The 24,047-nt window shown below is 36.2% G+C and overlaps 4 protein-coding genes across 6 annotated transcripts; 2 read left to right on the forward strand and 2 right to left on the reverse strand.

Moving 5' to 3' along the window:
• Window positions 1-9,520: 9,520 nt before the first annotated feature.
• Window positions 9,521-11,841, reverse strand: AE7 (MIP18 family protein (DUF59)). 2 transcript variants are annotated; one of them, XM_089610089.1, is made up of 6 exons: window positions 11,556-11,841; window positions 11,006-11,137; window positions 10,795-10,898; window positions 10,570-10,669; window positions 10,008-10,053; window positions 9,521-9,782 (listed from the first exon to the last, which is right to left on the reverse strand). In XM_089610089.1, exons 2-6 carry the CDS (start codon window positions 11,129-11,131, stop codon window positions 9,682-9,684), a joined length of 477 nt encoding a protein of 158 aa, XP_089466215.1. In that variant the 5' UTR covers window positions 11,132-11,137; window positions 11,556-11,841; the 3' UTR covers window positions 9,521-9,681. The 2 variants fall into 2 exon arrangements, with proteins under 2 accessions (XP_089466215.1, XP_089466214.1); XM_089610088.1 differs by having other exon boundaries at window positions 11,006-11,143.
• Window positions 11,842-13,187: 1,346 nt separating this feature from the next.
• On the forward strand, window positions 13,188-14,757 carry LOC149402880 (uncharacterized). Its single transcript, XM_089609530.1, has 4 exons — window positions 13,188-13,467; window positions 13,567-13,656; window positions 13,738-13,834; window positions 14,386-14,757. The coding sequence occupies exons 1-4, from the start codon at window positions 13,254-13,256 to the stop codon at window positions 14,525-14,527; spliced, it is 543 nt and encodes a 180-aa protein (XP_089465656.1). The 5' UTR covers window positions 13,188-13,253; the 3' UTR covers window positions 14,528-14,757.
• Window positions 14,758-15,640: 883 nt separating this feature from the next.
• Window positions 15,641-20,703, forward strand: LOC149402881 (appr-1-p processing enzyme family protein). Of its 2 annotated transcripts, none has more exons than XM_089609615.1 (15): window positions 15,641-15,786; window positions 16,076-16,456; window positions 16,542-16,619; window positions 16,908-16,963; window positions 17,193-17,312; window positions 17,442-17,512; window positions 18,430-18,523; window positions 18,623-18,832; window positions 19,063-19,314; window positions 19,428-19,536; window positions 19,633-19,700; window positions 19,803-19,872; window positions 19,975-20,049; window positions 20,178-20,260; window positions 20,357-20,703. In XM_089609615.1, exons 2-15 carry the CDS (start codon window positions 16,112-16,114, stop codon window positions 20,430-20,432), a joined length of 1,707 nt encoding a protein of 568 aa, XP_089465741.1. In that variant the 5' UTR covers window positions 15,641-15,786; window positions 16,076-16,111; the 3' UTR covers window positions 20,433-20,703. The 2 variants fall into 2 exon arrangements, with proteins under 2 accessions (XP_089465741.1, XP_089465740.1); XM_089609614.1 differs by having other exon boundaries at window positions 15,643-15,786; window positions 20,169-20,260.
• Window positions 20,704-21,825: 1,122 nt separating this feature from the next.
• LOC149402882 (phospho-2-dehydro-3-deoxyheptonate aldolase 1, chloroplastic-like) lies at window positions 21,826-22,415 on the reverse strand. The gene is made up of 2 exons (XM_089608550.1): window positions 22,083-22,415; window positions 21,826-21,936 (listed from the first exon to the last, which is right to left on the reverse strand). The coding sequence occupies exons 1-2, from the start codon at window positions 22,413-22,415 to the stop codon at window positions 21,826-21,828; spliced, it is 444 nt and encodes a 147-aa protein (XP_089464676.1).
• Window positions 22,416-24,047: the final 1,632 nt, after the last annotated feature.

A 24,047-nucleotide genomic window follows, 5' to 3' on the forward strand; every position in this document is an offset into this window, starting at 1 on the left:
GCACACAGGAGGAAGGATGTCGTACCAGAAGCTGGAGCATGAAGACCGACATCTTTCCAAACAACTTGCACTAAAAAATAAAGCCAACATATAACGTAACAACAGTGGCGTTTTTAGAAGGAGCGAGAAGTGTTGAAGGAAGATGTTGAGGAACGGGTTCGGTCATACAATCTCGACACCGAAGGGCATAGGGAGATCCTGATTCCTAGACCCGTGAGTGAATCAACAACTAAGGCTTATTCGTATGTTGTGAGTTAGTTTCCGACAAGATTAAGAATCGTGCCTGATGACTTGGTGTTCAACACTTTCTTTATGTTTGCCTAATGACTTGGTGCTTAAGGTATCTACGGTTTCTTTATGTTTAAAAAATAAAAACAAGAAAATTCTCTTACGGAGCTCTTTGTTGAATCCATAGCCTAAATCGTGATTGTTATTTTTTGTGGTTGTATAAGCGTCATCAAGTCGGCATTGGATTGAGGCCTTTGCTTTCAGGAAACAAAAATGCTTAATTTATGAGATATTCAGAATAATTTTGTACTAAGGATGGATGGCAAAAGGGCACTCTGATATTCTATTAACTTTGTTGTTTCTGCAAGAAATTATCTTAGATCCTATCAGAGATAAGATTTCATTTGTTCACATTTTGAGAAAAAGAAAAAGAAAAAGAAAAAGAAAAAAGCCTATGATATGTGTCAAGATACGTAGTTTAGTTTATTTTATGAGAAATTGCTCAAACTACTACCTTCTCACTAACTTTTTCCAATAATCCACCAAAACATAATTTTGGCCAAAAATACAAGTTGGCTCATTGTGAAAAACCAATTTTACCCTCCACTTGAAATTTTCTTTCAATCTCACACCTACCTCTCCAAACCATTTAATACCATTTTATTATATCTATAATTAATAACCTCATTTATTATCATTTGTTCATTTATCATTTAATATAACTTGTTCATCTCATCTCTCTCTCGTCATTCTCTCTGCAGCTAAGAAAAAAAAAAAAAAAAAAAACCTCAAAACCAAAAGAGAACCAAAACCCTAGATTTGAGCTCACCCAATCCTAACCAAAGTTGAGCTGACCCAAACCCTTGGATTTGAGCTCCGACACGCTCAAGGAAGCACGACCAAAGCTCATAGATCCGGTCACCACGAAGAACGTAGCTCCGACCAAGCACATAGCTCCGATCCTCGTCCAAGGTTAGTTTTTTTTTTCCAAATTTTTCCTTGGTTTTTGGGTATGTTTATTATGGGTGTGTTTGAGATTGGCCAAAAAAATGAGACTCTTTTTGTTCTGGAAAATTTTTATTGTTTTTAGGCGAAGTTCATCAGTTGTTGACATCAGATGTCAACAACTGATGAACTTCATTGATAGTAATGTCATCGAAGTTCATCAGTTTTAGATGTCAACAGTTGATGTCAACTGTTGACGTCAACTATTGACGTCAACTGTTGACATCTGATGTCATGACGTCAATTGTTGACATCCGATGTCAACTGTTGACATCTAATGTTAACAATTGACATCAATTATTGACATTGGAAGGCAACTATTGACATTAGTGCCAACAATTGACGTCTACTGTTGACATTGGAAGGCAACTGTTGACATTAGACGTCAACAATTGCATATAGAAATTGTTGCAAATACGCCGTCCTCACCAGTGACATTAGACGTCAAATACATATGAGAAATTGCTCAAAGTTGTGGAATGTGAATTGCATTTTGATTGTGGAATTGAATTTTGATTGTGGAATATGTGCATTATGGTATCTTCGGATGAATTGTGGTATAAGTGCATTTGATATTATGGAATTGCACACCGATTAAACTGAAATTGTGTGAATTTGTTGTTGAGATGGTCTATAATTGCCATCAACTGTTGACATTGAAGTCAACAGTTGACATTAACTGTTGACATTGAAGTCAATTGTTGACGTCAACTGTTGACATTGGAAGAAAACTGTTGACATTAGACGTCAACAATTAACGTCTATTGTTGATATCTGAAGTCAACATTTACTAACTATGCCTTTGTTTCTCGTTTTTTTGTACGCACTGATGGTAGATATTTATTTATTATTCAAGTACAGTGATACTTGGGTTGAACCTGGTCGGGATATTCCCCCAGAGGTAGAAAATATCATAGTTGGTTCGCCGGAACACACAGCGCGTGCCGCCGGTAGGCCAAAAAAGAGAAGAATACCCTCTCAAGGGTAGGAAGTTAGGAGGCGCAAGTGTGCGCGTTGTGGAGTACTTGGCCACAATCGTCAAACATGCAGTAGTGCTACTCGATTGTCCACGGATAAATTTTTTTTTTTTTTATTTCGGACTAGTTTATGCATTTCAAACTTCTTTTCTTTAATTCCACACTTTCTTAATGTGTGACGCTTTTTGAATTCATTACACTTTTGTTTAAACTGTGAGTTCTTAGTTCTTTATAGTGTATGACTCTTTTTGAATTCATTACTCTTTTGTTCAGATTGTGAGTTCTTATTTTGTCTATACTTAATGTCTATTGTTGACATTGATGTCAACTGTTGACATCAATGTCAACAGTAGACATCAACTGTTGACATCAATGTCAACAGTAGACATCAACTGTTGACATTGTTGTCCATAAAAATCATTCAAAAGGTTGTCTAAAATTCAAGTTTAAAGGATATCATGAAATGCAATGTCAAGCGTGGAAAAAGATAAAGAGTACATGAACAAACAAAAAGAAAAAGACATAAAGACAAAATTGTTCCTAATTGTCATCCATCTCCATGTTCGATCCAACATATGTCGCTAACTTCACCGCCCCGTATCGGTATAAATAGATTGCGAACTTTTGTCGGTACATGTTACGATCCACAACCTTCTCTTCTGGAATATACCTCTTCCAGCCCTGAAAACCACAAAAATAGAACTAAAATCGGGGAGGGAACAATAATAATAAAAAAAATCTTTAAAATAGCAACAATTGACATAAATTGTTGACATTCGAATCAACAGTTGATATCAATTATAGACCATCTCAACAATAAATTCACACAATTTCAGGTTTAATCGGTGTGCAATTCCACAATTTCAAATGCACACATACCACAATTCATCCTAAGATACCATAATGCACATATATCACAATTTCAAATGCACAGATTCCACAATCAAAATTCAATTCCACAATCAAAATGCAATTCACATTCCACAACTTTGAGCAATTTCTCATATGTATTTGACGTCTAATGTCACTGGTGAGGGCGGCGTATTTGCAACAATTTCTCATATGCAATTGTTGACGTCTAATGTCAACAGTTGCCTTCCAATGTCAACAATGTCAACAGTAGACGTCAATTGTTGGCACTAATGTCAACAGTTGGCTTCCAATGTCAATAATTGATGTCAATTGTTAACATTAGATGTCAACAGTTGACGTCAACAGTTGACATCAGATGTCAACAGTTGACGTCAATAGTTGACGTCAACAGTTGACGTCAACTGTTGACATCTAAAACTGATGAACTTCAATGACATTACTATCAACGAAGTTCATCAGTTAATGACATCAGATGTCAACAGTTGCGTCAACTGTTGACATCTGATGTCAACAACTGATGAACTTCGCCTAAAAACAATAAAAATTGCCCAGAACAAAAAGAGTCTCATTTTTTTGGCCAATCTCAAACACACCTTTAATAAACATACCCAAAAACCAAGGAAAAGTTTGAATAAAAAACTAACCTTGGACGACGATCGGAGCTACGTGCTTGGTCGGAGCTACGTTCTTTGTCGTGACCGGATCTATGAGCTTTGGTCGTGCTTCCTTGAGCGTGTCGGAGCTCAAATCCAAGGGTTTGGGTCAGCTCAACTTTGGTAAAGATTGGGTGAGCTCAAATCTAGGGTTTTGGTTCTCTTTTGGTTTTGAGGTTTTTTTTCTTTCTTAGCTGCAGAGAGAATGACGAGAGAGAGATGAGATGAACAAGTTATATTAAATGATAAATGAACAAATGATAATAAATGAGGTTATTAATTATAGATATAATAAAATGGTATTAAATTATGTTATTAATTAGTTTGGAGAGGTAGGTGTGAGATTGAAAGAAAATTTCAAGTAGAGGGTAAAATTGGTTTTTCACAATGAGCCAACTTGTATTTTTGGCCAAAATTATGTTTTGGTGGATTATTGGAAAAAGTTAGTGAGAATGTGGTAGTTTGAGCAATTTCTCTTATTTTATCTGTTATAGTTACGTGTAAAATAACTAGGTATATATATTATAGGATCTGTTATTATTTTATTGTTATAACAGATCACATCCTTAGGAATAGTTAGTAGTTTCCTAATTGATCTCCTATTCTATAGTCAGTAGTTATTTTCTCTTTCTCTGCTACGTACATGTATTTATAGACTAATGGTATATGAATAAAATAAGTTTCTCAGTTTATCTGAACTTTTATGGTATCAGAGCCAATCTTTTCCTAAATCATGGCTTCTGAATCCGAGATTAGTTACAAAAAATCTCTTGTCCCCGTTTCTGTCACTCCAGATGCGACTCATTCCTCGATCTTGGAATGGTCAGTCTGTGAAGTTGGCCATCGACGTCAGAGGCAAATTGGGTTTCCTAACTGGTGAAACCAACAAGAACACCCAAATCAGATGAAGCGACATACAAAAGTTGGCGCTCAGAGAATTCCATGGTCATAGATGGTTGCTGAACTCCATGGAGGCCCCAATCGCCAAACCTCATATGTTCTTGAAGACTGCAAATGAGGTGTGTGAATCTGTTTGTGAAACCTATTCCTACCTTGAGAATGCTTCTTTGATATTCGAGCTAAAGACCCAACTGTGGCAGTCGAAGAAAGGCCAGCGAGATGTTACCACCTACTACAACGAGATGGTGGCTTTATGGTAGAAGCTCGACCAATGCCACGAAGATGTGTGGGAAATCACGAATGACTACACCCGCCAACAAAAGCGTGAAGAGAATGATCGCGTCTTTATGTTTCTTGCCGGAGTCAATCAAAGCCTCGATGAAGGTCAAAGGAAGAATTCTCGGACGCAAACCTCTCGCATCTATACGTGAATTCTTCTCCGAAGTTCGACTCGAGGAAAGCCAACGCAAGATCATGTGCAACCATCCCGCTGAGAACAACAACGCTCTGATCAGTCACGATCATGACCAAAGTGGAGACAAGAAGAAGAATCCATGGTGCGATTTTTGTAAGAAGCTTTGGCACACCCGGGATACTTGCTGGAAGATCCACGGAAAACCGCCAGGCTGGAAACCAAAGGCTGAACGGGTACTCTACACTGTTACTGAGATATCTCAAGAGAAACAAATCAAACCGGGTACAGCCACAATCACTCGGGAACAAATTGAGTAGCTCCCAGAGCTACTCCACACATCAAAGCCTAGTGAAAACCCTTCTTGCTCCTTTGTTCAAAATGGTAACATTAGTTCTGGTCTTCCTTCAATTGTGCCCAATCTAAACTCACCTGGATAATAGATTCAAGTGCATCTGACCATATGACAAATTATTCAAACTCATTTTTCTCCTATAAACCATCTATAGGAAATAAAAAAAAAGTTAGAGTTGCTGATGGATCCTACTCAGCCATAGCTGGTGTTGGTGATATCAAAATCTCTCCTTCAGTAACCCTATCCAAAGTGCTTCATGTTCCTAAATTATCCTGCAATCTCATGTCAGTTAGTAAAATCACCAAAGATCTTGACTGTATAGCTAAATTTTCATCCTCTCAATGTGAATGACAGGAACCGGTCTCGGGGAGGACGATTGGCAGTGCTAAAGAAAGTGATGGTCTCTATTTTTTCGACGAAGGGTCTGCATCCAATAAAGAAGCTCAAGGGGATTGCTGCTTGCAAATGTCTTCTGTCGTCAATAGTAATGATGAAATTTATTTATGGCATTTTAGGCTAGGACATCCAAGTTTTCATTATTTGACAAAACTATTTCCCAAATTATTTCAAAATAAAAATCCCTCTTTGTTTAAATGTGAAATCTGTGCTCTTGCTAAATATCATCGATCCACTTACGCTCCTAGACCATATCAACCATCTAAAGCATTTGCATTAATTCACACTGATATTTGGGGTCCATCTCGTATCACAACTTGCTATGGTAAAAGGTGGTTTATTACCTTAATTGACGATCACACTAGAGTCTGTTAGGTGTATTTGATGAAAGAAAAAGCGGAAGTTGAATAGATTTTAAAAAAAAAATTATCACATGATCCTAACACAATTTGATACTAAAATACAAGTCATAAGAAGTCATAATGGTAGGGAATATTTTTCTAAAGTTCTAGGATAATAAATTCCATGTCTATGAAAATATTTGGTTGCACGATTTTTATTCAAAATCCTGATAGGAATGCAGGAAAACTAGAACCGAAGTCTAGAAAGTGAGTCTATGTAGGAATAGCACCAAACCAAAAAGGATATAAATGTTTTGATCCAACAACAACAAAAAATTTCGTAACCATGGACACACAATTTTTTGAACATCAACCTTTTTTTAAAAAAAAAACAAGGTCAGAATGAGTCTCCAATGAGAGAAACAAATCTGAATTTACAAAATCATCACCAAAACTTAGAAAATCTGGTTCATAATTTTGATAATTCTGTTACACTTGACTTCCTAGGAGCTGAAGGAGTAGGAGGAAAAATAATAGAAGAAAATAAATTTGGGCAGACTAGTGGTCAAAATCAAATGGAAATTGAACAAGAAATTGAATTAGTTTGTGATCAAAGGGATAAAATTGTGCATAGTCAGGTTCCTGAAGTTGATTCACTAAATAAAACTCATCGTTATACTATTGAAGACACAACACGTTTGCAATCTGCAAAACACTTTGGGAAGAAGTATCAGAAGCAGACCACTCATCGAGAGGCAGAGATCACCACTTCTGTGGACAGCTAAGAGTCTGAACCAAGTCCGGAAGAATTCATTGGTAAGCATCCTGATCCCGACCTTCCTATTGCCCTAAGAAAGGAAAAAAGGTCACGTGTCAAGTATCCCATGTTCAATTTTGTGTCTTTAGAAAAACTCTCGAACTCATTCACAGCCTTAATCACTAATGTCACCAAAGTCCAAATTCCAAGTAGTGTACAGGAAGCTCTACGTGTTCTTGAGTGGAAAAAAGATGTACTCGAGGAGATGAGTGCTCTTGAGAAAAATCGGGCATGGAGGATCGAAGAATTGCCAAAAGGGAAACCAACTGTGGGATGTCGCTGGGTATTTACACCAAAGTTCAAAGAAGATGGTTCTCTCGAGAGGCACAAAGCTCGTTTAGTAGCCAAATGGTTCACACAGACCTATGGCATCGACTATACTGAGACGTTTGCCCCAGTTGCAAAACTCAACACAGTTCGTATCTTGATCTCGATCGCAGCCAATCTTGATTGGCCTCTCAACCAACTTGACATAAAGAATGCCTTCCTAAATAGCAATTTGGAGCAAGAAGTTTACATGCTTCCACCACCAGGATTTGAAGAAGATTTCGGGTCAAAAGTAAGCAGACTGCAAAAACCTTTGTACGGCCTGAAACAATCTCCACGGGCATGGTTTGAGAGATTCACTCAAGTGGTAAAAGAACAAGGTTACACTCAAACTCATGCTGATCATACATTATTCACTACATTATCACATGGGAAAATAGCGGTTATGTGGATGATATATTAATTACTGTTGATGATCAAGAAGAGTTGAGGCGGCTAAAGATCAGATTATCACATGAGTTTGAGATCAAGGACTTGGGAGAGATGAAATACTTTCTTGCTATGGAAGTGCACGATCAAAGAAAGGGATAGTGGTTTCTCAGCACAAATATGTCCAAGATCTCCTCAAAGATTCTGGCATGAGTGGTTTCCGACCAGCTGAGACTCCGATTGATGCTAATAAAAAAATTGGGCAATGTTACTAATGGTACTTTGGTTGATGTGCAGCAGTACCAAAGACTTGTTGGTCGCCTAATTTATTTGTCTCATACTCGCCCCGACATCGCTTTTGCTGTTAGCATGGTTAGTCAGTTTATGCACAAACCATTCGAAGAACATCTTGAAGCTGCTCATCGGATACTCAGGTACTTGAAGAGGTGTCCCGGACGAGGTCTTATGTTTAAAAAGGGAGAAAACCGATTTGTGGAAGTCTTCACTGATGCTGATTATGCTGGATCAACAACAGACAGAAGGTCAACGTTCGGGTACTGCACTTATGTGTGGGGAAATCTTGTGACATGGCGCATCAAAAAACAAAATGTGGTGTCAAGGAGTTCAGCCGAAGCTGAATATAGAGCCATGGCAGATGGTGTATGCGAGGCTCTGTGGATACGATGAATCCTCAAGGAATTAAAGCTCGAAAACAAAATGCCGATGAAGCTCTTTTGCGACAACAAGGCTGCAATCAGCATCTCCCAGAACCCGGTACAACATGACCGGACCAAGCACATCGAGGTGGACCGACACTTCATCAAAGAAAACATAGAGGCTGGAGTAATTTGTATTCCGTTTGTTCCATCAAAGGATCAAACAGCAGATATTCTGACCAAAGGATTGTTTAAACTCACCTTTGATTTTCTTGTAAGCAAGTTGGGCGTGTATGACATATATGCACCAACTTGAGGGGGCGTGTCAAGATACGTAGTATAATTTATTTTATCTGTTATAGTTACGTGTAAAATAACTAGGTATATATATTATAGGATCTGTTATTATCTTATTGTTATAACAGATCACATCCTTAGCAATAGTTAGTAGTTTCCTAATTTATCTCCTATACTATAGTAGTTATTTCCTCTTTCTATGCTACGCACATGTATTTATAGACTGATGGTATATGAATAAAATAAGTTTCTCAGTTTATCTGAACTTTTAATATGTATGTAATTGTTGGAATAAATACAAGTGAAAAGATCTCTGGTCAGATTGTGAAAGCGTTTGAGTCGACCAAAAGTGCAAAATCAAGATACTTCAAGAGAGGAATGAACATTATATATATATATATATATATATATATATATATATATATATATATATATATATATATATAAATAAAGTAAAACCCACTTTTTCCTATTCATGTTACAGTAACTCTCATTTTTTTAAATTTCCAAAAATACCTATTTAAGTTTTAAAATTACATAAGTAACCGCATAACAAAATTCCAAAACAACTTTAAAAAACGAAAATTTCAAAAACAAGCGAAAATTCCAAAAATAACTCTAAAAATGAAAATAACTAACTTTAAAACGATAACAATTATTAACCGATTAATAGTTTTATAATTCAAATTACTTATAATCAGTACAATTATTGAAAACTAATGAACATATAAGTAATGATGTTGATTAATCATAATTTTTGCATTGCTAAAAAAAAATCGTATTCATAATTACATAGAAGTTAATGCGGAATAATGCATGTAAATTACTATTTCTAATTTTTTTTTTATATCTGAGTTATTATTTAATTCAAATGGTTTAAATATATATTAAAAAGTGGTAAAAGAAATGCTAACTTTTACGTATGATAAGTGATAACCAATAATTGCAAACCGTTCACATTATTATCTAAATTAAAATTTATCAAGCCTCTCGGGCAACGCCGGAGCCTATTTCTTGTAAATAAATAAAATAATATATTACAACAAAACAAAATTGCACAAAGATATGTGAGAGGTCAGTCAAAGGTTGGAGCAAGGCATTCATCGACCATATTCACAAGGTTTGGGTTTTCCAAAGCTGCCGTAACTCTTTCCTTGTCATTCAGCTGCTTATTCACTGAACATACAACAAATACAAATGCTTAAAATTAACTTTTATTTTTTAAAATAAATAAAGCATTTTTTTGTGTTGAATTGTTTAAGCAGAGAGAATACTAATTCTGATGGCCATACAAGTTGATATAGTTAAAGTGTCTGAAAAGTAGTTTTATGTGTTCTATAAGAGCTTTTGAGCAGAAAAATAAACAAGAATAATAACAATAAAAGAGGAGAAAAAGAGTACCGGCAGCTTCGGTCGCATGGGATCCAGGTGCAACTCGAATATCCACCTGATAAATAAAAATTGTAAGGAAAAAAAATACTGCAAAAGCGTGGTTTACACCCTAAATTAAGAGCAAAAGAAGTGCCTTTCACTCATTGGCGATCTTATCAAAATTCAATTCTGGACTCTTGAGAAAAATTGTGGCATATACAGATATGAGAAAAACTTGTATAAATAAAGCCCCAAACTAGAAAAACTTGTGTCAAAACTTGTGTCGGGCTCGAAGGTCTCTCGATCAGACACATAACTGAAACTAAACTGATTTGGTAGAAAAAAAATTACTGCAAAAAGCGTGACTTGCACCTAAATCTAAGAGCAAAAGAAATGGTTCAACAATTCTGACTAAAGAAAAAGGATGGCAAGCCAAGAATTTCTGAAAGCAGTGCCTTTCATTCATTGGTGATCTTATGCATAAATCAATATTTAACTCTGGAATCAAGAAAAACTGTGGCATAATCAGATTCGAAGGTCTCTTGATCAGACACAAAAATGAAACCAAACGGATTTGGTTGAAAAATCCCACCTTGTAGCGAAGAGGAAGAACTCTCAGAAGCTTCACACGCAGACAAAGACCGATTATCGTTGCCATGCTACAATGTACAACTGTGGGGGTAAAAGTGACCCTGAAAAAAGATAGCCCCTTTTTTTAAAAAAATTCACTTCGTGTTCTCTAATAAACATAAATCTCCGATGCTTAATTCAAGCTTTGTAAAGAGGAATAAAGAGGAGCTGAAAAAATTCACATTACCTGACGTAACTGCGATCATCGTCGACTTCGACCGCATCTTCTGTTATTACTTTGAGCTCTTCCAAAGAATAAGGGTGCTCTGGGTCTTTAATATCTCTAATGTGATGTGTGAATTGTCAAGGAAAAAAAATTAACATACTCCGCGTATTTATTTTCAAAGCAAAGCCTTGACATTTTTCTTTCAAATAAGCACAAGAGCGTTGAAAAGGATATCGAAAACTTCTTGTTGGTCAATGGGTTCGACGGCATACTCATCCGGATCGCTCTGAGCTCCGCGGACACGACGCTCTTTCTTCTCGTAGATCACCGGATTCGCATTGATTTTACCAGAAACCATTTTTTTCTATAACTATTCAAGGGAAAATACAAAAAAAGGGGAAACAAAAAATTATTTTATATAAAGCCTAACAAACCTGGCTTCAAAAAATGGCTCAATTTAGCTCAAATCCGTATCAGATATCCACAATAATCACCAATCCGAGTGTCATCTTATCTCAAAAATCATCCAACACATCTATAATCAAAATCCCCAAAAATCAATTCTCATAAACCCTAAAACCTAATTTTCGGCCAAAAATTTCAAGAAATAAATCCAAATGACAATTTCAATCCATGGATCCGAGTTCTAAACATCACAATCAAGCTTAAACGATCATCAAAAGCCAATCAATTTTACCCAAACAACACGAAATCCAAAAAGCCCCAAAATCAATTTCAAACCCTGAATTTAAAAATCCATTTCGGGTGATAGAAATTCTCACCTATTTCGCGGGATTCAACTTCCTCGGTGTGTGTTCTTTCTCTCCCAACGTTCGCTTCCCGGTCGGCCGGCCACGGCGGCTCGCGGTGATTTCTTGTTCTTCCCAGCTCAGAGCGCGCGGTCGTGTAGAGTCACGGGTGAGGATGATGGCGCGCGATTGTGAAGAGGATAAAAGGAGAGAGATGAGATGGTCGGCAAGAGTGAAGATTCAAGCTAACAACAAATTTTTTTTTCTTTGTCTGTCTCGCGCGGAACAGAGAAGAAGGAAAAAAGAAAGAAAGAAAGGAAGAGAGAGAGAAGAAGGGTTAGGTTGCCGAAAATGAGAGGGCAAGAGAGAAAAATGTGGCTACGTGGCACACTCCCTTTGAGCCACGTGTACACAGGTGGCCCCCCACATATTGGACACGTCTCTCACAAAACAACCTTTCTTCAATTTTTCCTTTCAATCTCGTCCCTTATTTGCTGCACATAAATCCTTCCAAAATAAAACTTCACAAATTTGTCCTTAATTAATTGAAAATAACCTTGAAAAATAACCGAGAAAATTATTATTATTTCCCGTTATCTTGAATATATTTAAGGGATTCCGGAATTTATTTATACTCTCGAGATTTTTAAATCTCCGTGTATATTTCGAATAATTTTATTCGGAAATAATATCGAGTTCACTCGAATATTCTCATTCCAAAATTTCGTCGACCTTAAATATTATTATTTTCGAAGATATTTAAAATTTAAGGACGTCTCATATGCAACAAGAATTTGGAATAAAACTCATCTATTTTATTCAAATTCACAAGTCGAGCATTTACAAAAGTTTATACATTACACAGTTTAATACGGAGACTACGGATTGATGAATGTTTGATAAATCTTTTATAAGAAATAACCTCTTTCAAATTAAATAGAGAATAAATGTCGAACTTTATTTTATTAATAATTTAAGTGAGAATTACAAAATAAAATATTCTCGTGGGTAAGAATTTCTAACACAAACTTCAAACCTCCACTATATATCTTTTTTGATATATTACATGAGTTGGACAATGGGTTAAAATTTCGACTACATTATATACTTTTTTTAAATACCGCAATTTAGGTACCAAAATTCTCCACCAGTTTGGCCTAGTGGTAATCCCACACACATCTCGTCTTAGAAATCATGGGTTCAAGTCTCATGAGTTGCAGAAATTATCGGGTCAAAATTATACAAATCATATATATATATTTTTTGAATAAATGATACATTTCATATTTAGACAATTTTAAGTGGTAACTAGTTTGGTGTAGTGATAATTTTACACATATCTCGTCTGAGAGATCTTGAGTTCAAGTCTTATGGGCAGAAATGCATGTCCCCTTAGGATTTAGAATAAATCATGTAATATTGGCTAATAGTATCGCTTGCGCTTGAGCTGCTAGCAACAAGTTTTTTTTCAAAAAAAAAAATAATAATAATAAAAGAAGGTAGTAACAAGCTGTAAAATGGAAAAAAAAAAAAAAAAAAAAAAAAAAAACGTTCGCCCTAGTAATATAACTAAACTGAAAGAGCCTGTAAAAAAAAACTGTCATATGATAGGGGTTGTTTTGAAATTTGGCCTAGTCTATTATTTATGCGAAAAACAAAAAATACGAAAGATAATCTTCTTCTTTATTTTTATTTTTTTGCTTATTTGGAGCAAGGAAGAAAGAGAGCCAAATGGTTTCTGCAGTGGCTCTCTCTCATCCTTCCATTTTTCACACTACTCAGTCCATACCAAAACCCACAATTCAACTCACTAATCTTCAAATTAAGGCCTCAAAGAATAACCCAATTCAATCTTCTTATTCTTCTTCTTCTTCTTCTACATGGTTTCTTCAAAAGTCTCTTCCTTTGGCCGCTTCAGCACTCATTCTCATCTCCTCATATCCAGGTATAAACCAAAGCTTCTATATTTTGACGCTTTTTAATTCATTATTTGTAAATAATCATTATCTCACCAAAATATATATTTTTGAATATTAAATTGCAGCCAAAGCTGGTTTTCTGTCAGGATCGGCAGGCATAGAATCGGTTCCAGGCCCTCAGATACCTCAAATAGACTTTCTAAATCGCATCATTGGTAATCATTATAAACATAAAACAATCTCTCTTTTTTCTGAAAATAAATATACATAAAACAATCTACTTTGGTTTTTATTAGATGAAAGGCAGAAAAAGTACGCTGAATCGGATGCAAGAATCAGAGAATCTCCTATCGTCAAACAGCTTCTGGAGCGCTCCAAGTTGAACAAACAGAAGTAAAAAGACCTTCAACCTTTTTTCTTTAATTATTTTTTCATTTTTAGGAATAAATAAAAAACAACCTACAAGCGTAGATAGAATAGAACAATTCATGTGAGGTCTATATGCTTTATTTTTTAGTCTATAGTTCGTTATAAAGTGCATTTTGTTCCAGGTTAGTTTCATTTCATTTTATGGCTTTGACTAATAGTTTATTTTAGGGTGTTTTAGCTAAGTAGTCAAAACCCATTAATTTGAAGAAGAAAAAAATTCCGGCAAAAAAAATCCAAATTAATGAGTTTATAAAGTAGTTAAGGTTTGTGTAAAATTAGTTAAAAGTCAAAATGCGCCAATAGAACTATGTTTCAAGAATTATTTTGATCCTACGATAAAAAATTATTTATATTAATCACAATGTTAAAAAAAAAATGGCTACTATATTACTAATCAATTAGTTCAAATGATATTTTGTATTATATAATTCCTTGCTTCTTAATGACATATTTATTGATAGAACATGAAAAAATATCGATAATGTAATAGTATATATTGTGATGGCGAATTTTAGGAATGAGCAACAAATTCAAGACAAGTACTGTCTGAGAGGGGCGGAATGGGGAGTCGGAGATTGCTCGGCGGACGGAATGTCGGAAGCGGAGAGAGAGAGTTTCATTGCCATGTTGAAGAAGAAAGCCGGGGTTGACCAATGAATTTATATCAATATAAAATATTGACTAATTTCACAAGAGAATGCTGTCACATTTATTTGTAGAACAATTTGTCATGTTGATTATTCTTATAGGCCTTCTAGTTGTCTACTCTCTGGTCATAACATGGGTGAGATCTGAGATGTAGTTAAATTAAAAACGTGGTCTTTTTAGTTTTGGTAATATGGATGACAATTTTATCCGTTTTCGGTTTAAACGAACAGCTTAATCAAGAGTCCGCGTGTAATTCTCGTTATAGTTTAAACCGATCTAGATACGGTACGGAAAGTTGTTTTTTTTTTTTTTTTTTTTTTTTTGTAAACATACCATTGAATCGACATTTTACGCGTGTGTTAATGTTTATTTTTATTTGATTTATGTTCATTTGAACTAACGAAAAAGATAACTACAACATAGAAATCAAATTCTTAGTCTTTATTTTCTTGATATGTTTGGGTGATATTTTGACATTTTTGGTTTTTTTTTTCTTGAATGAGTATTAATGTTTACCCGACAAATATATATTTTGTATGTTTAAAAAATCGGGTACAAATAACAAAATAAGTATACTCGACCACATCTTTAGCCGTTGTCATTCATAGAAATGACATGTTAATTACTTCGTGCTCACATGGTATTGCTTTATTGATTAGCAATCCTTTTTTTAAGAAATTGATTAGCAATCCCTAAGCCCTGATAAGTTATATAAAAAAAAATTATTATTGTAAAACCTATTTGTATCTTCACGTAGAGGTTGAGAGATAAAAAAAAATTAAAAAAGAACCTATCAAATTTTGCATAAAACTTAAATCACACAATTTTAAAGCAAAATGAACGACATTTTTTCTTCTCATACAATTTTGCAATATTATTTTTAAAATAAATGATGCTGAAACATATACAATGCGTTACTGTTAAATTGTTAATTAAAATAATACCGATGCTTAATTATGCGTTGGATGATACGGTATCATTGATACCGAATTCTAGCATCAACCTCAATTTTTAATATCAAATTACCGCTGCAACAAGTGGTGTGCTGAGTGAATGACATTATAAAAATATACGTTAAAAACAAAATACGCTAATGTGACTTTTTATTTATTTATTTTGCATTTCCTATTTTCAGGTTAATTTTCGACACAGCAGATACATAGTTGTATTTATGCCTCCTTATAATAATGTCGTAAGAGAAAAATCCAAAAGAAAAAAAAAAGGAACAATAATTCGCGATAACCCAGACCCAGAGACATCAAAATCAGGTAATAATCTCCTCAGGTTTTTTTTTTCTTCTTTTTCAATTCAATTTTCACGTCAAAGAAGAAGATTCATGAAGGCGTTGCTGGATCAAGATTCTCAATTGCATTCGTTGATCATTGCCAAAATTACATTTTGATTTCGTTTTTCTGTCATACACAAAAAAAAAAAGCAGAACAAAGCCCTAGGTAACGTAGCTCGGAATCCAATTACGGCCAATCGGAAAACATATACGGTTATTAGAAATCCGCCGAGACTTTGAATTGAATTTGAAACTTTTTTTTTTTGCTGTAGAGAAGAGAATTTGGTTGGGGAAAAAAAAAATTACAAATGTACAGGCCGGTGGCTACGGCGGCTCCTGCGCCGACACGTGGCGGATCTCCGAGCGACAGCGTGGACTACGTGGTGGGATTGGACCAGGTTCCGCGGTGGAGTGACGCGGAGCAACGGTCCACCGTGGCGGCAGAGCTCGCCGGAGGAGAAGAAGACCCATCATTCTCGAACTCGTATTTCCCCGATCCCCTGACCTCTTCGCCGGAATCCGGGGAGGGCGGGCCCGAGAGCTGTACGGTGTCGAGGTTCCCGGTGGACCACGAGATCAACTCGAAGATATACCTCTGGAGAGGGAATCCATGGAACCTCGAAGTCGACGCGGTGGTCAATTCCACGAACGAGGTCGGTGTGAAACCTGCATTGGGTTCCGATGAACTTCTCTCTTGCTTTCAGGTTCTGATGAGCTTTTGTTTTGCTTGCTCAACAGAATTTGGATGAAGCTCACAGTAGTGTCGGGTTACACGCTGCGGCGGGTCCCGGTCTAGCGGAAGAGTGTGCTTCATTGGTACAATCCACTTTTTTTTTTTTTTTTTTTTTTTTTTCATTTTTCGTTTCGATATTATGACATTTTTCCTGATCATAAAGTATGCTCGATAATGCGAATTGTACCAACACTAAGGCTCGAGCGAGATTAGTAATAGACTCGGTGACTTATTGGGAAGTCATTGTCACAAAAATTTAAACATAAAAGAAAATAATGCTCGATTTTTGTCCTTAGGTCTTGAAGTCGAATCGCATTGCAAAAGCATAGTTAGGGATGGTTTTTTTTTATGCAGTAATTTTTTTTTTCCAGGGTGGATGTCGAACAGGGATGGCAAAGGTTACTAAAGCTTATGATCTTCCTGCTAGGTGTGTTTTTCGATAGAAATGCCTTGCTTTTGTGTAGTTTTATTTTTCTTTTTCTGGAGAAAATAAATGTTTACATTCGTAGTTGTTTTGTTCATTTGTATCTGTTGTAGATGTATGCCAAGCTCAGGTGATTTTGATTTACTCACCCGAGTTTGCATATCCTCGTTAAATACTATATTTGTCTTTGTACTATGACTAAGATTATGTATATTATTTTTCTTTTTAATAGGCGAGTAATCCATACCGTTGGTCCAAAGTATGCCGTGAAGTACCATACTGCGGCAGAGAATGCTCTAAGCCATTGTTATCGCTCTTGCCTTGAACTTCTCATTGAGAATGGATTGCAGAGGTTCATTGAAAGCACTAATTCCCTCTTTTTCCCTACCCGCATTTTATTTTCCCACGAGTGTTGATCACGGGTCTCATGTTTTTTTTGTTTTTTTGTTTTTCCTTCTATTTTTTTGTGCATAAAATGTAGTATTGCGATGGGCTGTATTTACACCGAGACCAAGAATTATCCTCGTGAACCAGCTGCCCATGTTGCAATCAGTGAGTTATTCTCTTATTTTCTTACTTTTAACATACTTTAGGAAGTATAAAATTGGTATTCTAAAAACAATAGAGCTAGCTAGTCTTTCAACAGTGTGATACTAGATAGAGCACTAACTCATTTCTGGCCCTCTATACATTGATCCATGGATAAAGATACCATTCCTTATATGGTTCCACATGAAAAAAAGTAGTGGGAATATATGAGCTAGAAGTCTTTTGACTTTCGTTTGCCCATTGTGGCCAGTGCTCCTGATATCACAGCAGCAATGTTTCGGGGAAAAAGAAGATTTGTTGCAATGTTGCTCCATGGGAACTGTGAATAGAAACACATAACATAGTATTAGAAATTGATCTTTTAGGCGAAATAGAGTTTTTAGCCCAAACAGTCCCTGAACTATTACGCCAGTGGCATTTTGGCCTGTAGACTAAATTTATGGGTGAAGCTACTGATTTTTAGTATTTTATCCCCTTCTACGAATAATAAACTTTTCCAATGAAATCCAATACCTAAACAACTTAAATCACGTTTTCAAAATTAAATAACTTGTTAAAAATTTAAAAAAAAGTATCATTAATACAACAATTTACTCGAACAATCCGAAAGTGTTATGATTTGTGTTGAGTGTTTGTAAAGTTACATTATAATTTCAATTATTTTTTTTATAAATTTTACAAGTCCCTTAGTTGAAAAATATATATTAACTTTCTTAGGTTGTAAATTTTTCAATTTTATTTTTATCTTTTATGAAAAAGACTAAAATGCAAACAAAAAAAAAAATTCAGTAGCTCGCGGACCATTTTACAAACAAAATTAGTTTAGGCACCAAAATGTCACTCGCATAATAGTTTTGGAACTACTTTTTCTTTTCACAAGAGTGCTAGTCCTACTGTCATTTCAATTCCTTTTTTTTTAGGGACCGTGCGACGGTTTCTTGAGAAGCAGAAAGATAAAATCACGGCTGTTGTGTTTTGTACTACTACCTCATCCGATACAGAAATATATAAAAGGTTTTGTAACATGTACTTATTGCACCTCAAGTTTGTGATCTGTACTATCAATTACTATGCTTTTGACACACTTATTTTGCATTCATGTTATGATGTTAGATTGCTTCCTCTTTATTTTCCCCGAGACAAACACGAAGAGGAGATCGCCATTACAAAACTACCCGCAGATGTTGGAGATGAAAATGGGGAGACAATTATCGACGAACGTAAAATCAGAATTAAACCATTGCCCAAAAAAGCTATTATTCCAAAGCCTCCTACCCAGGCTTCACCTGAACTTCCTGTCAGCGACGTGGGCTTGGTTCGAAGGTCGCCTAATTTCAGTTTCTCTTAAGATGATAGCATCATTATTTTCATTCTATTTTATATGTAGATCGATTTCGGCGTCGGTTATTGGCTACAGAAATTAGAGATTTATACCATCGTATAGTGCATATTTCTTAAACTCATTCGTTCGTTAATTGTACACTCATGAATTGCATTTAGTTATGTTTATCTTAATGCTAACTGATATCTCATACGGGTTTTAACTCTTTTAGGAATTCAACGTATTTGGATACCTATTTGGATCCCGCATTCATGTCCTTGATAAAAGATCCCGACCAGAGACGCACGGAACAATGGGAAAAAACTGCTCAAGCTCGAAGTGGGTTCAATTGTGCTAAAATGCTCGGATTTGGTGAACTTGGAGGACCTCCTTTGTCAGCTTCTGAAGAGTATTCGCTCCATTCCCGATATCTTGCCAAGGCAAACTCTCTTAATCTCTCTGAGATAGCGGAGATGAAGATTGTGTATGTTGTTTTTGGTCTCATAATCTTGCTGGTTTCTTACCTTAATATTTGATTGTGTTGAAACAATGGTTCTTTATTTTTCTTAATTTTAATTTTTTTTAAAAATGTTTTAGTTATCGCGGTGGGGTTGACAGCGAGGGTCGTCCTGTTATGGTCGTTGTGGGAGCTCATTTCCTGCTCCGATGTCTTGATTTGGAGCGCTTTGTGCTGCATGTAGTCAAGGTAACAACTTCATTTTCTGTCGGGCAATTATATCCAAAGTCATCAAAAATATATATTTATGGAGCTTAACTCTTTGCTTTTGTTTATTGATTTCAGGAATTTGAGCCTGTTATACAGAAGCCTTACAGTATCGTGTACTTTCATTCAGCCGCATCTCTACAGATGTAAGTATGATAGATGAATTTTTCCGTGTACTGTGAATGAAACTCTATGTGAAGTAATAGTTCGTATTTATTTATCTATTATTATTCGTATTCCTGAAATAGTCAGCCAGACTTTGGGTGGATGAGAAGATTACAGCAAATACTTGGTCGGAAGCACCAGCGTAATCTTCATGTAATGCTTTTCGACAGTCTACGTACCTCAGTCTAAATTATTTAGCAATAAATAAATTAATTAGCGATTATGATTCTGATCTTAGTTTTCCTTCTATCTTAGGCTATATATGTCCTGCACCCGACCTTTGGGCTTAAAACGGCCGTTTTTGCAATGCAAATGTTTGTCGACAGCTTGGTATGTAACTTTTTTCTTCTCTAATTTTTAATTATTATTATTGTTTGTAGAAACTTAATTCCCTTTTTTTCCTTTGGAGGTTTATTCTGTAATAGGACATTTCTGATATTAATTCTTAGGTTTGGAAGAAAGTAGTGTATGTCGACCGGCTTTTACAGCTCTTCAGATACGTTCCTCGGGAACAGTTGACCATCCCCGACTTTGTTTTCCAGTTGAGTATTGTTGTTCATTCTTTGTTCTTTCATATCATCTTGTTCTTTTTGTTATGTGTTCGACTCTGATGTTGAAATCGATATTTTAAACACAGGCACGATTTGGAGGTTAATGGAGGAAAGGGTCTGATTGTGGACCCGAGAACGAAATACGTTTACCATCGGCCTTAGTAGCAGAAGTTCAACACGTTACTTGGCAGTCAAGAAATTTCATTTATTTTGTTTCTCACTCGTTTGATTTGTTAACCGTGGCTTGTAGGTGGGAATTTGTTGGTTAACTTTTTGTAGAATAAAGTTGTGGTTCCTTGATGGTTTTTATTTTTATTTTTTATTATTATTAGCAGAAATTAATCTGTTGTCTAAGAAAGTAAATAATGATATTCTTTCTATTTGTATGATGTTGTAAGATAAGTTCTAATAAAAAACTTGCATGGTTTGTCTCTGTCTAATACCGCTATTACCAAGTCCGAGTGATATATTGATTCTTAATTTTTTTTAGCAAAATAGTATTGTTTAAAGGGCCGGCTAAAGAACTAGCCAAAATGATACCCTTACTTTAAAATTATAGCCAAACTATTAACATATTTAGGAAAATAGCCAACTTATCATGACAACATTTCAATATTCCAATTATACCCTTAGGTCAATATTATTAACTATCATAGTAAATAATATTATTTATAACAAAAAAATTAGTAAATCTAATTAACAATAACAAAAACTATAATAAATCTTATTTGTCGTAACAAGAATAATAGTAAATCTTATTTACCGTAACAAAATCAATAGTAAATATTATTTACCATAACAAGAAAACAATAAATTTTATTTACCGTAATAAGAACAAAAGTAAATATTATTTACCGTAACAAGAACAAAAGTAAATTTTATTTACCGTAACATTTTGTAGTTAATCTAACAGAAAAGTATCAGAGATGAGGACTTGGTTAATCTAAAAGTAAATACGATTTACTAATTATTTCCGTGAACGATCGAGGACTAACAATCCGACAGTAAATCATATTAACCATTGAGTAAATCATTTGTTTCTATGGTAAATATGACTAGTTAATCTAACAGTAAATACGATTTACTAATTATTTCCGTGAACAATCGTTGACTAAAAATCCGACAGTAAATCATATTAACCATTGAGTAAATCATTCGTTTCTATGGTAAGTATGACTAGTTAATCTAACAGTAAATACAATTTACTAATTATTTCCGTGAACAATCGAGGACTAAAAATCCGACAGTAAATCATATTAACCATTGAGTAAATCATTCGTTTCTATGGTAAATATAACAGTAAATCCGATTTACTGTTATATCGCTCTTCTCTTTCATTTTCACATCAGAGATGAAGACTAGTTAATCTAGCAGTAAATATGATTTACTAATTATTTTCATGAACAATCGAGGACAGTAAATCATATTAATCATTAAGTAAATCATTCGTTTCTATGGTAAATATAACCGTTGGATAAATTCAACATAAATTTGAGACAAAAATTCTACTAAACTAATTTGGAGTTGAAATCAATGGCCGCATTAAAACAACCAATCAGGCGTCGCCGTTGATGTTGTCTCCTCTGTAGCTCGGCAGCTTCACGCCGTCCTTCTCCTCAAACCCGTCCGACCGAGGATTCGCAAACTGCCCCGCCATTCTTCCCACCTACTCAACCGCAAAATCATAACCATGAATAACATAATACGAGTCAACCCTGAGTCTTTTTCCTAATCAATTTCAGAATAGTCATATTCGTCTAATTGCTAGAAGGCAATATAATGATGATAATAAGAATGGGTTTGGTGTGTGACCTTGACAACGGGCATTTGGCCGCCGAACATGAGTACGGCTCCCATCTGGAGGAGGATTCGGAAGGTGTCTCTGATGTTGTTAGCGTTGAACTCCTTGAAGCTCTCGGCGCAATCGCCGCCCTGGAGGAGGAACGCGTTTCCCATGGCGGCCTCTCCAATCCGCTCCTCCAGGCTCCGAGCCTCTCCGGCGAACACGTTCGGCGGGAATGACTCGATCGTCTTCAGCACCGACTCAAGCTCCGCCTGATCCGGATACTCCGGTTGCTGCAGCGCCGTCTTCGCCTTCCAGCTCTCGATCGCCCATCTCCCCGCCGCCGCAGAGGTGGCGGCCATTCGAAATCCGCCGTCGTCAACGCAGAGGTGGCGGCCATTCAAAATCCGCCGTCGTCAATGCAGAGGTGGCGGCCATTCGAAATTCGCCGGAAACTCGCGCCTGACTCGATAAATCTCGCCGCCGTGTCCAGATCCCAATTCGCCGACTCCGTTTAACGACCTTCACGAACGATCTCGCCGAGCGTATCACGCCGTGGAGGAACACCTTGAAGTGGCTCGGCATGAGAGGCGATGGAACGTCGTGAAGTGGCTCGGCCTCCGCCGATTCGATGTCCTCGGAGAACGACCCGAACGGAGATCCATTCGACGAAACCCTAACTGGCTTGATTTGAATATCGCTTGTGAAGCTCAGGATTCTTGGTCTTGGCACTGACGAAATGAGATGTGCAACAAGATGTGGGCAAAGGGTATTTTTGGACTTTTGATAAGTGTGGGCTATTTACCTAAATAAATTCATAGTTTGGTTATTATTTTAAACTCCCCCATGTATAAAGGCTATGTATTAACAAAACCCTTGTTTAAAACTATTCCTTTATCGTATTTTAATTGTTTAAAAAAAATTATCACCTAAGAACTAAAAAGCTTAAATATAAAATCTAATCCAAGTTGAATGAGATACATAGTTTTACAATGTGACTACTTTAGAGTTTTCTTTTCTACGCTAGAAAAAGAGGATGACTCACAAACCATTGTACTAACTACTAACTATAAAGCTTTTTTTTTTTTTTTTGAAAATAACTACTAGCTATAAAGCTCATCTCCCCAAATCACGGTACAACGTGAAATAAATGAGATGGTTAAGAGTTAAGACTGGTTGAAAAAAAAACATAACTGTTAATGCGATTTCTCGGATAACATTTGCGGGACACGTGTCGGGGTGTGAGCTTGCGACGTGCCTCGATCTTTTGTTGTCAGGGTCACGCTTCCTCGGCTCTCAAAAGGATTTGTGTTTTTTGAGGAACGAGTAGGGTGAATGGGGGGTGTGACCGTGCTCTTCGTGAGCTGCCTACGTACCCGCTTAGCGGGATCAGGTCATGACGTAGTTCAGGGCGAGTGTGTTTGCTATGTGAGTGGATTCTTGGATTTTTGTTTTTCTTCCTCCCATCGAGAGGTGGCTCTCGGTCTTTGTTTATGATCCGGGATAATTTTGAAGTTGAGAGAGTATTTGGCTGAGAGAATTCTGGGGTTGAGAGAATATTTTGAGTCGAGAGAATGACTTGAGAGTCAAGAGAATGACTTGAGAGTGAATTGAGTTTTGAGTTGAGAATGAATGAACTATTTATAGGAAAAAAATCGGTGCTTGGCGCTTGTCCCTTGTCGCTTGTCGCTTGCGCTTGGCGCTTGTCGCTTGTCGCTTGCGCTTGGCGCTTGGCGCTTGTTGCTTGGCGCTTGTCGCTTGGCGCTTGTCGCTTGACGCTTGTCGTTTGGCGCTTGTCGCTTGGCGCTTGTCCCTTGTCGCTTGTCGCTTGGCGCTTGTCGTTTGGCACTTGTCGCTTGCGCTTGGTGCTTGTCGCTTGTTATGTCAATTTTTGCTATCCGGGTGTTACTTATACCATGTGAAAATAACGACATAACATTAACCCCCCAGTTTCTTGAGCGACTTGTCGAGCGAGAAATTTAATTTGAATTCCC

This window comes from Urtica dioica, chromosome 3, assembly GCF_054948205.1.
Source record: "Urtica dioica subsp. dioica isolate 48M chromosome 3, U.dioica_male_clone48M_v1_H2, whole genome shotgun sequence".
Classification (NCBI taxonomy): Eukaryota; Viridiplantae; Streptophyta; class Magnoliopsida; order Rosales; family Urticaceae; genus Urtica; species Urtica dioica.

What these genes read in the sequence shown, in the direction of transcription:
- AE7 (XM_089610089.1), bottom strand. Translation starts at nt 11,131, where the DNA reads ATGGTTTCTGGTAAAATCAATGCGAATCCGGTGATCTACGAGAAGAAA. An exon ending in ACCAACAAGAAGTTTTCGAT is followed by an intron (nt 10,899 to 11,005) that starts ATCCTTTTCAAC and finishes CAATTCACACAT; the next exon opens with CACATTAGAGATATTAAAGA. An exon ending in CCATGCGACCGAAGCTGCCG is followed by an intron (nt 9,783 to 10,007) that starts GTACTCTTTTTC and finishes TTGTATGTTCAG; the next exon opens with TGAATAAGCAGCTGAATGAC.
- LOC149402880 (XM_089609530.1), top strand. Translation starts at nt 13,254, where the DNA reads ATGGTTTCTGCAGTGGCTCTCTCTCATCCTTCCATTTTTCACACTACT. An exon ending in TCTCATCTCCTCATATCCAG is followed by an intron (nt 13,468 to 13,566) that starts GTATAAACCAAA and finishes ATTAAATTGCAG; the next exon opens with CCAAAGCTGGTTTTCTGTCA. An exon ending in CTTTCTAAATCGCATCATTG is followed by an intron (nt 13,657 to 13,737) that starts GTAATCATTATA and finishes GGTTTTTATTAG; the next exon opens with ATGAAAGGCAGAAAAAGTAC.
- LOC149402881 (XM_089609614.1), top strand. Translation starts at nt 16,112, where the DNA reads ATGTACAGGCCGGTGGCTACGGCGGCTCCTGCGCCGACACGTGGCGGA. An exon ending in GATACAGAAATATATAAAAG is followed by an intron (nt 18,524 to 18,622) that starts GTTTTGTAACAT and finishes TTATGATGTTAG; the next exon opens with ATTGCTTCCTCTTTATTTTC. An exon ending in AAATGTTTGTCGACAGCTTG is followed by an intron (nt 20,050 to 20,168) that starts GTATGTAACTTT and finishes ATTAATTCTTAG; the next exon opens with GTTTGGAAGAAAGTAGTGTA.
- LOC149402882 (XM_089608550.1), bottom strand. Translation starts at nt 22,415, where the DNA reads ATGGCCGCCACCTCTGCGGCGGCGGGGAGATGGGCGATCGAGAGCTGG. An exon ending in GCCAAATGCCCGTTGTCAAG is followed by an intron (nt 21,937 to 22,082) that starts GTCACACACCAA and finishes GCGGTTGAGTAG; the next exon opens with GTGGGAAGAATGGCGGGGCA.